Raw genomic sequence first — 17,581 nt, 5'->3', positions numbered from 1 at the left:
GTATTTAACTTTTAAAGATTGGTCATAAGGCAGGCCTGCATTTAAAATGACAGAAAGAACACAGCAGTGCACACATGCAAGTGAAGAAATTATGCTGGGCATCTAATCTCCGTTCCCTATTATATACTAGGGCCTTATAGGCAGATTGTACACCCTTGACCTACAATGTACTAGGGACTTACAGGGTCTGGCAGGCCAATTGGAAGGGTACCCTAATACCTAGTACATGTGTGTTTTAATGTAGGACTGGCCTGTGTCTGGCTACCAGAGCCCAAAGCACAGTCCGAGTCAGTTACCATCAGCACCAGTCAGCAACAAAATATTGGGGGTGGGCAGGGCAAAAAAGATGACTTTGCAACAGCAAGATTGAGTCCCTGACTCCCAAAGCGCTCCTCCCCAGGTCCTGAGCCCTTGGTTGGTGTCAGATTGCATTGCAATTAGAAATCATTAAGTTTTGGGCTCTTCACAAACGCAAACTAGCTCGTTTGCACCAAGATCCTGCTGTCCACAAAGACTGCCAGCGCAGAGCACTGTTTTACAGAGGGCTTCTTTGAACAGAAGCAGAGGCTCCGAAGTAGCTTACCTAGATTGCAAAATTAGTGTAAGGAAATTCGTCTTTACTTTGACAGGGGACAGTTGTAATGTCTAGGACCTCAGCCACTCATCAACTTAACACAGCAAAGGAAACACCGTGTTGGCGGTTGTGCGACCATCAATGACCACCAGCATTGCGAGATCTACACTTCGTGCAACAGCTTTGATAGCCCGCAGTAAGCACCAATGCAGTGCTCCAGAAATTACCGTCCGTAATGGGGATCTTCATGCTATAGCGATGACCATCCAGCTTTTATCTTTACAGCAACAAACATCGCAACACTCTCCCAGCTCATTGCATCTTCCTCCACCATAAAGTGGCCTATTCGAGCCAGACTTTGCAAAAGTAACTTTTTCAGCTGGACTAACCTGGTCCCTCTATCCGCTCCGCACTTCATTGTGGTCGACCTGAACTTGTGACTTTCCCCAGATCCAGCACAACCAGATGACCACGAGTGGTGTGTTGTGCTTTAAGGCGCTATACCTACTTAACTTTTTTAAATTGCATATCTCTGCCCCTACGGATTGCATTTTTATTGTTTTGGTGTCAAATAGTTTATTACATTTTACTCCATGTTTCTAATTTGGTATGGATTTTTTCTTCTTTTGTGCTTTTATTTTGAGGGAGCAGTCCCTAAAGCTGATGGCAGCCCGGTGCTCGACTCTGCGCAAGTCACACTCTCGTTTGAGAGGAAGGTCTCGGAATCGCCGTGGAGTCCCCCTCAACATCATTCCTCTCCAATTCCTTGGAAAGGTCGGGTAAGTCAAGGTATAAGAAGAAGTGGAAGAAGCCAAAACTTTTTTCGACTGCCCCTTGTCCGCCAGCTGACGAGATGAGGGAGCGGGAGCATCGTCGTTCTAGGACTCCCTCTGCGGGGCCTGCCTCTGGGCCAACTCCATGCCTCCTCGAGTTTCTGCCAGTGGGAGCGGCCCCCACCCAACTGAAGGAGTCCTATGATGCTATACACCTCATTTTTGGGCAGTGCCTTCAGATCCCGCAGAGTTAGAAGTTGCCCCTTTGGGTTCCACACCGGCAGTTTCAGTCTCGGCTCTGAAGGGCACTCATGGATCCATTGTTTGAGCCAGGCCAGCATAGGTCATACCACCTTGACCTTCCCCGACACCGATCCTGGCGCCATGCTCCCGGGTGGCTCCATCATAATTCTCATTGCTGACTCAGACACGTAGCCGGATGGGTATCGTACAACGTGGACTCTGATGCCGATAGGACCCTTTCCTCCTATATCGGATCGTGAGCCCCATTCTTATGGGCTAGGTTATGGTGAGGAATGGGAGGGGTCGCTCCCAAGACCCTATGGACTGGCGTACAGACTTGGGTGAAGCCAGTGGACTGGATATCTCCCCAGATACTGGCATGCTTTGTCCTCCTATCATGCTACGAATGAGGGAGTGTCATAGTCTATGGTGGTGTGAAGAGCAGCTGAGGTCCTGGACCTTGAATTGCCTTCAGTGGCCTTAGGGAGCAGGGTTCTGGTTGCAGTATCACACACACACTTTTTGCCTAATTTTTTGTTGTAACTTTGACTGAAAAGCACTGGGTTCCTTCTAACCAGGCCCCCAGTGCCAGTGTTCCTTTGTTAAAACACCTGGTCCCTTGATCCCAAAATTTAAAACACAACATGGTACACACTTGTGTCCCATGTCCCCTAAAACACTGCTTGTAATATCCGTAAGGCACCCCTACAACAGACCTTCTGCCATAAGACAGGGTGTATTACAAGTGATGGAATATATGCATAGCTAGTGTACAGGGAAGCCATTCTAAATACATGCGCTGTACAGTTGTCAGGGTGAGTTCTCCAGCTATATGATTGCTTCTCTGAACCTAGGGAGGTTTGAAATCAAACATCTCATTTTAAGAAACCCTCACTGATTCCAGTGCTGTATTTAATAATACATGCACCCAGAGGAAACCTTAGAGATGCCCCCTGAAAAACCTACCAACGGCTGGTAAGCTCACTGACTGGTTCTGGCCAGCGTGCCACCAACAGACAAGAATCTGACCTCTGCTCTCACGAGGTCAAAAAGAAAAGCCTGTCCGGGCTGGGGTGTTACCCAACCCTCCCCACAGAATGACCTGCATTCAAAAGCAGTAGCTTCAAAGAAGCCCATGCCTTTAGTATGCAGATCTTGCCTTTCCCAAAGAATGGTGCCAAGTCCCCTGCCCCAGGGCCCATCTGGCACCTGGACAGGTGGAAAAGTTAGCTACGCAGGAGGCGTGTTACACTTCCAAAATGGGAACACCCTTAGGGTGATAAGCCTGAAGTAGACCGACCTAGGAAATTCCACCATCTTGCGTGTGGTGGAATTCAGGACTTCTGGACAGGGTGATGCCCACTCCCCACAGTAGCCCACTGGCCATTGTCCCTTAACACCCCCTATATTGAGTATTTAGGGGACCCCCTGATACCATTTTCTCAGATCTTCACTGGACCGAAAAGAAGGAGTGGACAAGAAGACTGCTGCAATCGAGTAGCACAACTGACTTGAAGCCAACCCTGCTGGCCTGCCTGCTGAACCGGACCCCTGAGGAGCAACTGTCCTGTCTGGCCACTGAGGTCCCCAGGCAACTGGAAGAGCTGCCAGTGCTTCACCAATTTCCAGGAGGAACTCCCTTGGAGTAGAGGAGCTGCTTCCCTGCATCCGCAGGCACCCAAGAAAGCCCTGGAAAGACCAGGACTGCCAGAAACCCGACACCGGACATCACCACTGTAACCGAGCCGCCCATCCCGTGTTGAAGTAGGCCAAAGGTGTCAGCGTGATCCCCAGGCCCTCCAGAAAAGATGCCCACCCTGTGCTTGCCCACTGGATTTCCCACCAGTGTCTGTAGACTTTATCTGTAGACTTCCCTGGAACCGTGTGTGACCAGGAGTCAAAGACCCGAAGCCCAAGGACACCGATGCACCCATCCGACCCAGACCCAGGAGGAGACAACTAAGGGTGTCCCCATGTCTCCCCACTTCATGAGACCTGAGCCCATTTGTTCGCTTGGTTGGACCGGATTTCCAGTCCACACCTGTAGAGTGTTTCTGTGCGTGCAAATACCACCCCTCCTCTCCCCCACATCCCCCTGTACCAGCAACTGCGAGGTGCTCCAGTGCTGGACCCGATGCCAGAAGACACTCCTATGCCCTAGAGCCCGAGGAGGAGTAGACTGATAGTGTCTCCATGTGCCCGAGGACCTCAAGAGTTGAGCCCCTCTGTTGGTGCATCCCTGCAAAAGCTTTGTAACTCGCCAGTTCCCCATAGACTTAGATGGAACACCTAACGCCATAACACACTTCTGCACCTGGATGCATCAGAGCTCCCCGAGGTGACATGTTGGTGGGGCCTTGGACCTTGCCCCAAAGTCACCTTAAGATCAGGAGATTGGTCCGGTAAGTCTTTTTACTCTACCTAGATTGCTGTCTTTGTTTTCCTCCATAGGATTGCATTGCAGCTTCCTGAAAAATGCCTACTTTTAAAAACTCTAAAAATTCATAGCTCAAAAAGTGGTCACTTGACTCTGGTGATCTTGGTATCAAAGTTTATATAAAAGTATGTGTTATTTTTATAAATTGGTGTTGGATTTCTTTGAGTGTGTGTCTCATTACCTGCATGATTGTGTGCCTTACATGCTTAGCACTACCCTCTGACATGCATAACTGCTCAACCACACTACCAAAAAAGAGAGCATTTGGGATGTCATTTGTAACTCTGTGATACCTCTGTGGGTTGCTTTGACTCTTCGCACAGTGTATCTCATTTTGGTCCACTATTCAAAGAGCCAGCTTCCTACATTGGTGGTCCACAGTGGGAAGGCTTTGCATGTACTGTACCACTCTGTCAGTATTGTGATTCCACTAAAGAATCCACAATTGACTTTAGTTGCCACATTTTTTTCCCCATTATTTAATTTTTTTCTAAATGTGTAATCTGGTCTGTTAGGGCCTTGGTTAAAGTCCCCCTGTCCTGTTGTAATTAGAAATTTAAAGTGTTACTAGATAGTTAAGCCTTAAAAACTGTTTAGATAATTTTTTAGTAAGATTTTAAAAAGGTCCCAACTCATCTGAAAAGAAATGTCAGCGTCAGAGAATAGAGTCATGGAACACAACCTGACCCCTCACCTGCAGCTGTCAATGCAGCAGCTAAGGAGCCTCTGTAAGGCCACCAAAATTAAAACACAATCGAACCCTACCAAAGAACACCTCCAGGAGTTGCTGGCTGAGTTTGATATGGTTCAGGCACCCCAAAGAAACACTGAAGAGGGTCAGGAGGATGACCTAGTCCGTGAAGATGAGCCTGCGATCAGTGCTTGTAGTGAAGGTTCCCCTGCCAATACCCCTGAGGGAGAGAGTAACAGTAGAAACCTCTACTCCAAGACTGTACTTAGAGGTCATCCAGGCTCCTCCAGCTCCAGAGAAATGCTAGAGGATCAAGATAGAGAACTGGACATCCTAGCCAAGTAGGTAGCCCTTGAGGTCAGACTCTTAGAACTAGAAAAAGAAAGAATTGAGATGGGCCTAGGTTCCATCTCTTGAGGCAGCAATACCTTAAATAGGGAGAAAGAGTTAGCTTTCAACCCTAAAATCCCCAAAGGGATTGTCCCCAAATGTTTTTAGGCATTTGAGAGGACTTGTGCCATGAGGAAACTCCACAAAAAGTATTGGGGCTCTCCACTTTTGGAGCTGTTTTTAGGCAAGTGCAGGGATAGACTCCTGACACTTGGTGCGGTAAATGCTGGGTCCTATAACCTCATGAAGGATATTTCAGAGAGAAGTGAACACTTCCACCATCTACTAGTGAATGGAATCCCAACCACTGAGAGATACATGTCAGTCACACTGTTGTGCATGACAGGCTGGTACTCTTAAACCCGTATATGCCAGGTGATACTGCCAGGGTAAGAGTTATTGCAGGAGAGGTCACTAGTAGGCCTGTGGCTTTAGTGCCCCTAGAAATACGTGGGTTCCTTAGTCAGAGAGGGGTGGTAGTCATTAAAGGCCTGTCCTCCCACTGCAGCCTCCAAGAAACTGGGAGAGCTGCCCGTGATTTGCCAATCACCAGGAGAAACTCCCTTGGAGTAGAGGAGCTGATCCCCTACATCAGCCAGAAACCCGACACCGGACATCGACACTTCACCCAAGCTGCCCAGCCCATGTTGAAGTGGGACAATGGTGTAAGTGTGGTTTCCAGGCCCTCCAGAAAGGAAGCACACCCTATGCTCACCCACCGTGGACTTCTCAATGGCTGCTGAAGACTGTTTCTTCAGACCCCCCTGCAACCACGAGTGACCAGTAGACATAGACCCGATGCCCTAGGACACCTCTGCACCTGCTGAGTGTTTCTGCAGACCCCCCTGCAACTGCATGAAACCCCAGTGCTGGACCTGACACCAGAAGAATCACTGGCACCCATGCCCTAGAGCCCGAGGAGGAGTGTATTGACCCACCTGCCCGAGGACCTTAAGGGTCGAGCCCCCAGTCCGTCACTGCAGCAACTTTGTAGTCAGACTGATCTCCATAGACTTGAATAAAAAGGACACCTGACGCCGTAACATACCTCTGCACCCAGATGCACCAGAGCTCCCCAAGGTGACCTGTTGGTGGGGCCTTGGACCTTGCCCCAAACTCACCTTAATTCCAGGAGATTGTTCCCATAAGTCATTGTACTCTACCTGGATTGCTGTCTTTGTTTTTCTCCATAGGATTGCATTGGAGTATCCTGAAAAATGCAGTGTGTACTTTTAGAAACTATAAAAAATAATAACTTGAAAAGTACCCAGTTGACTCCGGTGATCTTGGTATCAAAGTTTACATATAAAAATATTTTATTTTTATAAATTGGTGTCTGATTTCTGCATTGACTGTTTGTCATGTGTTATATGCTTAGCATTACCCTCCTATATGCCTGCTAAAGCACGCTACCCAAAAAGAGAGCTTTTGGGATGCCATTTGTGCCTCTGTGATAACTCTGGGGATTGCTTGGACTCTGCACAGTGTACCTAATTTTGGTCCACTATATAAAGAGCCAGCTGCCTACACTGGCAGTCAGGATTAACCTTGTGGCAGAGGTGCTTCAACCTGGAGCTTCATCCTCCAAGCCCCTGCTCTGTTTCAATGAAGCCCTTACAGACATCCTACTTGATTCCTTGTCCAAACTCAGCACAGGGATTCCTGTGAACAGGACAGTTATGCATCGCCACTGCCCTGCTCCGGGAGACTCAAGTTTTCTGACACAACACCCCACCTCTGAGAACGTGATTATCGAAGCCTCCACCTCCCATGGCGTGTTCCCTTCTGCACTCCCAGATAGAGAATCCAAGAGGCTGGACACACTTGAGAAGATGTTTTCTTCCTCCAGCATGGCATTGCGGTCCGTGAACACCACATGCCTTTTGGGCCGTTGCCCCCACACGCTATGGGATACAGTTGCGCAAGTGCTACCACGGGTTCCGGAGGATTTCTCTTGCTCTACTTTCCTAAGCAGTTTCTGATAGGAACGCAGCAAAATTCACGATCTCATGTGGACTGGACATGACCAATTCACTGGGCAGAGTGGTTTTATCGACAGTGGCCCTTAGGCGTGACACCTGTTTGAGGATGTCTAGATTTTCAGGGGATGTCCGAACCAATCTTATGCTCATGCCCTTTGATTACAACCATCTCTTTGGAGCAAAAGCAGACTTGGTGCTCGACCGCTTCAAGGATTCTCGAACTATGGACAGTCCTTTGACTTCGTGGTGGCCCCTTGTTCCCTTTAGTCTGCTTTTTGTCCCCTTCGTGGCTATGGAAGGTGCACCCATCCTCATCTGTTCCCATCCAGCCAACATGTCACGCATGCTGTCCAACCTCTGCATAGCCAAGGATGTGGGATCCCCCGACCTGGTGGATCAAGGAGCCAGCGGACCGGCCAGTCCACCGCTCTGCCCTCTGCAGCTGCCTCAAAACCTTCCTAGTCTGACTCTTCCCCACCTTTGGGCGTCAGGTATCTTCGTCCGGTTCTCTCACGGTCAGGGGGGGGTCCTCTGGATGTAGGCTGCAGGCATTGTTGTATTGGCCGGGTGGGTGATCAACCCAGGGTTGGACACAAGGTCGGACTTGCCTGTGGACCTGCTCTGGAGCAGTGGGCCACCTGAATACGGGCCAAGGGTGGCGGGTGCAGAGTGGGCAGGGCTCGCAGATCCGGGGCAGTTCTGGAGTCCTTTTTGGAGTTTCTTCTGGACAGGACCTCTGTCCTCTTGAGGTTTTGGTCCTCTGGTGGGCAGGCAGTCATCTGGGTGTTTGTAGAGGTTGCTGGTCCTGCAGGATGCATCATCATTTTGTAGCAGAGTCCTAGAAGCAGCAGACAGGCGGATAGGACTGGGACCAAGTCAGTTGTCTTCCGGAGTCTTCACTGCTAGAGGGTCGGCTTACCAGTCTTTCTTCTTTCTTCTTGTCTTGAGGTTGCCAGGAATCTGGTGAACTAGGTTCAGGGGTGCCCTTAAATCATGGATTTAGGGGTGTTACAGGGGTCAGAGGGCCGTAGCCATTGGCTACCGCCCCTGAAGGTGGCTACACCCTTCCTATGTCCAATCCCTCTGTAGAGAGGGGCACATTCCTAACCCTCTTGGTCCCTGTCCTCCAAACTAAGATGGAGGATTCTGCAGGGAGGAGGTCTCTTCAGATCTGGGCACCTTAGGAGTGGTCCTACCTGGAGTGGTCACTCTTCCCTGTTTTTCCTAATTTTTCTACCGGACTTGCCACCAAAAGTGGGGCTTCGTCCGGGGCCGGGGTTGCGGGCATCTCCACTCGCTTGAGTGCCCTGGGGCACTGTAACAGGAGGCCTGAGCCTTTGAGGCTCATCGCCTAGTGTTGATGTTCCTGCAGGGAGGAGGTATGAAGCACCTCCACCCAGAGCAGGCTTTGTTTCTGACCCTAGAGAGCACAAAGGCCCTCACCCCATGGGGTCAGAATCTCGTCTGTTAGTGGCAAGCTGGCACAGACTGGTTAGCCTAACACTAAAGGGTTGTTTAGGGTGCTGGGAGCATCTCTAAGAGGACCTCCCTGTGCATTTTACAATAACCCCAACACTGGCATCAGTGTGGGTTTATTGTGCTGAGAGTTTTGATACCAAACATCCAAGTCTTCAGTGGAGCCATCATGGAGCTGTGGAGTTTGTAATGACAAACACCCAACCCTGTGATTAATATGGCCACACTGCACTTACAATGTCTAAGAATGGACTTAGACACTGTAGGTGCATATTGCTCATGCAGCTATGCCCTCACCTGTGGTATAGTGCACCCTGCTGTAAGGCCTCATAGACGGGTGACTTACCTATGCCATAGGCAGTGGTGGGTGAGCATGGCACCCTGAGAGGGATGCCAGGTCAACTTCACCTTTTTCTCTCCACCAGCACACACAATCTGCAGTGGCAGTGTGCATGTGCTTGGTGAGGGGTCCCTTAGGGTGGCACCATACATGCTGCAGCCCTTAGGAACCCTCCCTGGTCACAGAGCCCTTGGTACCACTGGTACCGTTTATAAAGGACTTAGCCAGGTGTGTGCCAATTGTGGGTACTACGGTACAGTTTAGGGAAAGAACACTGGTGCTGGGGCCTGGTTAGCAGGATCCCAGTACACACTCTGTCAAGTCAGCATCAGTATCAGGCAAAAAGTGGGGTGTGGGTGGGGGTAACAATGCCAAAAGGGGCACTTTCTCACACTTCCTTTCATCAGAACTGTTAAGAATATAGTGCTGTTTCGGGCTTATCCTCCAGAGTGGTGAGTCCAGGATATTCAGGCGATGATACTTATGTTTCAGCCTTTTTGGTGAGACAGACTCTGAGGCTGCTGGGTCTTATGCCCTCCTGCATCCTGTTGGTGACAAATGCACATTGACATATGCGGGCTCTGCAGTGGGACCTGAAGTTCCAATGGGCACAGCATCAGGGGAATCTCACTGACATTATCCATATCTCAGAGGGAACTGTCCAAGATCTGAAGTGGTGGTTGACGAACCGGGACTGGGTCAGATGCTGACCCCTCTCTCTTCCTCAAAAAGAAAAAGATCTTACAGTAGTGATAGATGCCTCACTCCTGGGTATGGGGCGGCTATCTGGGAGAAGTGGAGATCATAGGACTTTGGTCTCCGGCGGAATCCAGACTCCACATCAATCTGCTGGAGTTGCAGGTGATCCAACTGCATTGAAGGCCTTACTACCTTCAATCAAGGGGAGGCTAGTGCAAGTGTTCACGGACAACACCACCGCCATGTGGTACTGCAACAAACAGGGCAGAGTGGGATCGCGAGCCCTATGTCAAGAGGCCCTGCGTCTCTGGAAATGGCTGGAACATCAGGGCATTTCCCTGGTGATTCAACACATGGCCGGTCCTCTGAATGCCCGGCACACAAACTCAGCCGCCGGAGTTTGGTGGATCTTGAATGGCGTCTCCATCCGGAGGTGGCACAAGGTCTCTTTCAGAGGTGGGGAGAGCCTTGGTTAGATCTGTTCTGCTCTGCCGAGAGCACTCAATGTCAGCAGTTTTCTGTTTTGGTGTTTCCAAGTCGACTCTTGCTCAGCAACGCTTTTCATCTAGAGTGGAGCTCAGGCTTACTGTACACCTTCCCGCCCATACCACTCCTGATCAGAGTTCTCAAGAAGATCAAGACCGACTGTGCCCAAGTCATCCTTCAGGGTGATACCCTGAAACTGGTCCCAGGGTGCTTGTTTCTGGTGCAGGGAGGACCTGGCCTAGCAGTTCGGGCTGGACTGTTCCCGTGGGGAGCAGGGTCAAGACTGATTTGCATATGGCTGGGTCCAAACTGGAATGGCATGGCAAGCAGAAAAAAAGATGGATTAAACCCAGATCTGTGACTGGGGGTGAATGTTGATTTGTTATGCATTCCATCCATCTTCTGTTTTTTATTGCATTTGTCACCCTAAGTGGGAAGGGTATGCCCAGATGTGGATCCTGTGCTTTCTATGCCACCAGATTCAAGCTAACCTGTCTGATAAAGGGTGATCTCCTAAAACCGATCCCAGGATGCTTGTTTCTGGTCCAGGCAGTTGGGACTGCATTGTTCCCATGGGGAAACAGAGTCAAGACTGATTTGCATATGGGTGGGTCCAAACAGTAATAGTATGGCAAGCAAAAAAACTGATGGATTAAACTGAAATCTGTGATTGGGGGTGAATGTTTGATTTGTACTGCATTATATCCATCATCTGTTGTTTTTTGCACGTCATCTTTGTGGCACTGGATTGGGTGCGGAGAGTGTGGTATCCCGAGCTACTGAACATGGCAATCTATACTCCAATCAGGCTTCCCTTTTGGGAGTATCTTCTGTTGCAGCAGTAGGCAAAGGTTCTCCACCTAAACCTGTCCAGTATCCCCCTTCTTGCATTGAGATTAAGTGGCAGCAGTTGACAGCCTTTGACCTTCCTCTCGAAATCTGCAATGTGATCTTGACAACCAGTTGTTCCTCCAGCAAAGGCGGTATATGCCTGTCGGTGTACGAAATTTGTGGCTTGGTGTTCTGACAGAAAAGTTGATCCTCTTTCTGTTCGTCTCTCTCAGGTTGTTCTATTCATTCTCTCTCTTGCCCTGCAGTGCTCTGCCCTGGGTACTCTTAAAGGTTATCTTTGTGCTATCTGCATTCCTATGATTGCCTGATCAACCCTCTCTTTTCAGATCTCCTATTGTACACAAATTCTTGAAAGGTTCATTTAATCTTTTTCGCCCTTCTCCCTTTATCATGCCTCAGTGGGACTTGAATTTAGTGCTTATATTCTTAATGTTCTCTCCCTTTGAGCCACCTCACAATTGTTTCCTGTGGGTGCTTGCCATCAAAACAGCTTTCCTCATGGCTATACCATCTACCCAATGAGTTAGTCAGTTACAGGCCTTATCCTATAAGCCACCCTATATATCATCCATCCTGACAAAGTGGTGCTTCGCACACAGGCTTCCTTTCTTGTGGTACAAGTACACAAAAGGAGAGCACTGGGAGTGTAGCTAACCCACACCGCCTCCCAAGAGAAATCTATATAATCACTAAAGGTGTGGGGTAGTAGGAACTGAGGGTAGGACTAGATTAGTCTTCATTCAGTGCCCGGTATTAGTTAGGTTGCTTTAAATCCCCGAAGCGGGAAAATCATGGTTGGAAAATGTCCAAGCAAGGGGGTGCTGTGTTGTCCTACAGGAGGAGGGGGGAATTTCCTTTACGGACTAGGTGGTCTCACACACAAAATAGTGTCTTGCTTCATCATTTGACCACCTAGCCCCACCCAAGTAAGATGATACTACTTGGGCGGACTCAACCTCTTGGTTAAAAGAACCAGAGGGAGTGCTGAAATTAAACTGACTGGATAGTTACAGTGATCCAGAAGGGGTGAATAATAAAATTACCAAACATGTCACCAGTAGCTATTGCTAGTTTTAATGGTGGTGCATGCTGGTAAGACTAAGAACAAGGGGGAGAGGCTCGTTAGAGAAAAATGTCTCTTGGAGTCTAAAAAGAAATAAGACCAACATGTTTCTGCCCTCACTGAGTGCTGGTAGGTCAGGGGCATTCGTCAGGGTCGGAGCACACGTAGTAAGTGGGGTGCTCAAAGTGAATAATGTATGGCCTACCTGAACAGGTAGTTCACGGTGGGGTAGGCCTATGATAGATGATAAATAAACCACAATTTATTCAGAGTGAAAAAATTATATTCAGAGTGAAAAGAGTGGCAAACCACTGCACACGACACAGCAATAGGTGAGAAATGTAAAAGGCACTCACACACGCATGCAATTGTGACTTACCCCGGAGTTGGGGGCGATTTGCCTCTGATCTGGCTAGTGCCGGGGGGGGGGGGGGTTTCCCTTGTAGTCACACTCTGATGAGATTAAGGCTTTAGCACGGGGGAGAAAAAGAGACGGAAATTGAATGAGGGCGCACAGCATGCTAAGGAAAGGAGGAGACCAAGGGGGCGAAGTGGTGAAAGAAAAAGGGGACAAACTTGAGAAAAAGGGAGACAAAAAATGAAAAAAAAAAAAATAAATTGAAACAGGTGAAGAGAGAGGGAGAAGAGGAGAAAGAGGTACCAAAAAGGTAAAGGCCAGGCCAAAGAGAAACTAAAGGCTACCAGAGGAGGGGATAACTGGTAACCGAGAAAAAGAGAGAAAAGGAGAGAGAGAGAGAGAGAGAGATCCAAGGGGCCAGGGAGGCCCACACTTACCACTCCAAAGGGAATACCATGGGGGATACCTACATGCCGGAGCCAGGCCGCTCTGGTACTGACTGGAAGGCTGGACAGGTCTTTATGAAGAACAGCAGCCAATCGGTATGAAGCTACGGAAGCTGGGGGCGGAGCCCAATAGAAAATAAAATCAGGTGTGCCGGGCGTCATGGTATGGAGAGTCCCGGCTCATAGGAGGTTATATTGCCACACCCAAGAAACCGGCCGCGCCCTCTCGGGGGCTGCGCTGGGTCGGGAGCCTAAGGGGCCCTGATTGGCCCTGGTGAAGCACGATGCCCCGCGCAATCTCTGGGGGACGGAGTCCCGCGGGGTCAGTCGCTTCTAGTGGTGATGTGATTAGGCAGGGTGCTTCCTCCGTGGCGCGGCTGGCGCGCACGGGGGAGCGTCCTGCGATGACGCGTCGCGAGTAGCGCGGCGCGTCGCTCAAACCCATGGGACTCTGGGAATATGAGTCCCGTGAAAAAAGCCGGGTCGTCCGAAAGGGGCGACAAGGTCAAAGTGCAAAAGGAGGGGTGGGGGGGCAGCGGGAGTGCGAGGAAGGGGGAGCGAAAAGCAAGTGGAAGCAAGAATGGAAAGCAAGGAGGGAAAATAAAGAAAAAAGACAAGAACGGACCCACGGAGGGAGAAGGGCAAGAAAGACACTAGAAATCAGCAAAGAGGGGGGTGGGGGTGAAAAAGAAAGGGGGCAGAGGGAAAAGAGGAAAGGTAAGAAGGGAAAAAAAGAATAGAAGGGAGGAGGCAGGACGAGCAAGCTGAGAGAAACTGACAGGGCAGGGATAAGAACAGAATAAAAGAGGGGAAGGGAAAGAGAAACACTGGTAATGAACAAAGAGGGGGAAGGGGGGGAGAGAGAAAGAAAATAAGAGAAAAAGAAAAGAAAAAGGGGAAGGGGGGGGAAAACGAAGTGGAGGGGGGGATTAAGCAAAGAAGGGGATGCAGCCAGGGGGGGCTTAATAGATAAAAGAAAAAAGGGGGGGAATGTTAGAGAGGGAAAAAAGGAAAAGAATTAGGGGCGATGGGGGGGTGTTTCGAGAAAGAGAAGGGGGGAACCCAGCAAAGGTATAGACGTAGGATAAAGGAGAAGAGGGAGCAGAGAAGGTGTAAGAAGGGAGGAACGACAATAGCTTTGCTATCAGGGGTCAGGGAAACTACTCTGGTGGGTAGGATTACTACACAAGGTCACGACAACAAGGGTGATAAGTAGTGAATCCCACAATGGGGCAATTTAGGGCCCATGGAATGAGGGGTCATCAGTGAAGTTATCTGATACAATTTATGTTCTTAGATGGGTTTATACAGGGTCTCCCATAGAAGAAAGACACCATGTTGGTATCTGTTCATCAGCCTAAGGCTGACCATTGGATGTTGTCATTCAATCCTAAAGTATCCGTTCGCAGCCTCCATATCCATCTCTGTTCATATAGTAGGAGCTTGTGCTTGGCATTGGTTGTTGTGGATGTTAGTTGGTCCAGTACCACCCGCTGCATGTGATCAGGATGGTGATTACTGGAGATATAGTGCTCTGTGAGTCTTGTGGCATCTCTTTTGCAACGGATGGTGCTCCTATGCTCACAGATGAGTGTGCCCACTCTTCTTGTCGTCATCCCAATGTATTTCTTATCACAGGGGCATGTGATCATGTACACCACATTTTTGCTGTTGCAGTTCGTTAGTTGCCTAAGTTCCCAGGGTGTTTGTAATCCCAAGTCAAGTGTGAGGGTTTTCTTGGTAAAGGCGCAAACACTGCAACTGCTGCAAGGGTAGTGTCCTTTGGGGGGGGGGAGGTCCCAGAGGGTCTTTTGTCTACTTGTGGTGGGGTTTACCCGTGGGCGGGTATGTACGATCATATCCCGAATGCTTTTTGCCTTTCTGTAGGCATTCATTGGGATCTGAAAGGGGAGACCCACAGAGGTGAGGATTTTCCAGTCTTCATTTATTATCTTTTTGATCATGTTGGACGCTGGGTTGAACGTGGTCACACAGATCAAAGGGTCCCCCTTACTGGTTCTGCTGCTTGGGTGCAGTAGAGTCTCCCTTGGGCTCACACGGGCCCGTTTGTCGGCTCTCCTCAATAGGTGATCCGGGTATCCTCTTGCTCGAAGTTTGTCAGTAAGTTGTTGAGCATGCTTTTTGTAGTCCGTTAGTTCGGTACAATTCCGCCGCAGGCGGAGGTATTGACCCACTGGGAGGTTTTCCCTGAGGGAACGTGGATGGAAGCTCTGAAACTGAAGGAGAGTGTTTCGGTCAGTGGGTTTGTAATATACTTCTGTTACAAGGGAGCCATTTCTTTCAGTTATTAGTAGGTCAAGAAAGGAGACTGCCGGGTTGCCCAATGTGGCTGTAAATCTTAGAAAGGGATTCAAGGTGTTTAACCAAGTGATGAAGATGGTTGCTTCTTCCCTTGTGCCTCTCCAGATAATCAGGATATCATCGATATATCTTTTCCATAACCTGATATGGTTGATATATGGGTTCTCTTCAGTAAGGACCATTTATTTCTCGAAGTGATCCACATATAGGCATGCCAGGCTGGGTGCGAAGGTGCTCCCCATCGAAGTACCCTGGATCTGTAAAAAGAAGTTCTTATCGAACTCAAAGAAATTTCTGGTAAGAGCCAGATGGGCTAGGTCCAGGACAAATTCTGGGGGGGGTGATGTAGTTCCAGGCGCCCCTATTTAGTAGATCACTGACCACTTCTAGAGTTGCCTCTTGTGGAATATTGGTATATAACGACTCCACATCCAGTGTCATGAGATGTTCTCTGTCTTTGTCAAATTCTAGGGTGTTTATAAGGGAGAGCACATCTGTTGTGTCTTTAAGGTATGTGGGAATTTGTTTCACGAATGGTTGGAGGAACCAGTCGCAGAATTGGGACAATGGTTCCAGCATAGAACCAATCCCGGAAACAGCTTTCCTCATGGCTATACCATCTACCCAATGAGTTAGTCAGTTACAGGCCTTATCCTATAAGCCACCCTATATATCATCCATCCTGACAAAGTGGTGCTTCGCACACAGGCTTCCTTTCTTGTGGTCACACCCTTTCATCTAGGTGAATCCATCATCTTGCTTACTTTCTATGCTCCCCCTCACTCTTCTAAGGATGAGGAGCATCTCCATTGTCTGGGCCCCAAACGACCACTGTTCTACCTTGACCGAACACAGGAATTCCTGGTAGATGATCAACCCTTCTTGTGGTATATTGGAGTTAAAAAGGGTTGTTCAGTGCAGTAAAGGACCATCACTAGATGAGTTGTCCTTTGGATTAAAATCTGCTATTCACTGGTGAAGAAACAGCCCCCAAGGGCTTGCATGCTCATTCCACCAGAGCCAAAGCTGCAACCACTTTGTTAGCCTGCAGAGTTCCAGTCCTGGATATCTGCCAGGTAACAACGTGGGCCTCCCTTCACATGTTTACCAAACACTGTCTTGACAGTGAGGTCAGTCATGATGGGCATTTTGCCCTTTCGGTCCCACAGGGCTTCCTCATCTGAAACTGTTTAGCAGACCCACCTCCGGAGATGGTATTGCTTGGGTATCTAGTCTAAAGTAATGAATCTGCAGCTAGAAGTCTCTATCTGATGAACAAGTTACGTACGTTCCATAGCGCCTTATCTGGTAGATACTATATCTAGTTGCAGATACCTTAGTGACCTACCCATCCTCCCCACTCTGTGAATGGATTTCTAGGGACAGGACTGCATCCCTTTCAGGGTCCTAGTTATCTACCCCAATAGTCAGTGTTCTTCATGACTACAAGTGTCTGGCGTGGAAAGTCATAAAAAGAAACTGAAGTCAGCATGCCTGGCTGGCTCCTATATAGGTGCTGCTGATGTCTCTTCTGGTGCAGATGACGCATGCGGAGCAGAACGACGCCACCTACTGGTGCACAGGGGTACTGCTCTCAAAATATCTTCGGTTTTAGTCTGACGCCTGGGATGATTCTAAGGTAAGGAATCTGCAGCTAGATATAGGATCAACCAGATAAGGCATTACCAAAGGTAAGTAACGTGTTAATTATGTTTAGAATTTATAACCTTTTAACTACAGTGCTTGCTATACTCCCTTTTCCCTGATTATTGGTCATTTGTTGAATAATAAATTTGTAACATATATTGCATCACTCCTGGGGGATTGGTGTGGGGCAGGGGTTAAATATGTCTGTAAATAGTTTTGTGATTCTTGTAGACCTGCTGCACAAACTGCTGGGGGCATTAGGCTCAATCATTTTTCAGGAATGAAAAAATAGTTTCATATTAAGATAATGTTTTTCTTGCAAATAGATTCCTCCAGCAAATGGTCAAGCAGCAGCAATTCAAGCGCTCCCAACAAACTGGCTTACATATGACGAGATGACCAGAGCTCACAGGATTGCAAATATTAGGTGCTGTTCTGTTGTGACACCAGTAACAATCGCTATATTTTCTGGACCAGCTAGGTTGCCAAGTACAGCTCTGCAAGAGCCTTCAACTTTTAGAGGTAATCTGTTGGTAAAATCCATTCACTATGAAACCAGATTTGAGGTTTGTTTTGCAGTCAGAGATTGCAGAGCACAAAATCCAGTTTTCTTGATCAAGTGTCTGAATGCAATACTTAAGTAGGAGTGAAGAACAGTTGTTTAAGAATGTTTTTTTTCTCACAACAACAGCACATTTATGATTTTCTGTATTTCTGTAAATGGTTTTGTTATGAAATACCAATACTTCAATAACTGATGCTTGCTTGTTAGAGTTCAAAGGATTTTAGAATAGAGTTTTAG

General features: G+C 48.5%; 1 protein-coding gene across 4 annotated transcripts in view; it reads left to right on the top strand.

The window, feature by feature from the left end:
* YTHDC2 (YTH N6-methyladenosine RNA binding protein C2) overlaps positions 1-17,581 on the top strand; it is a 999,369-nt gene that overhangs the window by 712,383 nt on the left and 269,405 nt on the right. For all 4 annotated transcript variants that reach the window (XM_069226524.1, XM_069226522.1, XM_069226518.1 and 1 more), the window contains exon 24: positions 17,106-17,301. In XM_069226524.1, the coding sequence (XP_069082625.1) occupies positions 17,106-17,301 (196 nt within the window). The remainder of the gene's footprint in view (positions 1-17,105; positions 17,302-17,581) is intronic.

The sequence above is a fragment of the Pleurodeles waltl genome, chromosome 1_1, assembly GCF_031143425.1.
Source record: "Pleurodeles waltl isolate 20211129_DDA chromosome 1_1, aPleWal1.hap1.20221129, whole genome shotgun sequence".
Classification (NCBI taxonomy): domain Eukaryota; kingdom Metazoa; phylum Chordata; class Amphibia; order Caudata; family Salamandridae; genus Pleurodeles; species Pleurodeles waltl.
This window is presented reverse-complemented; position numbering and strand designations above follow the sequence as displayed.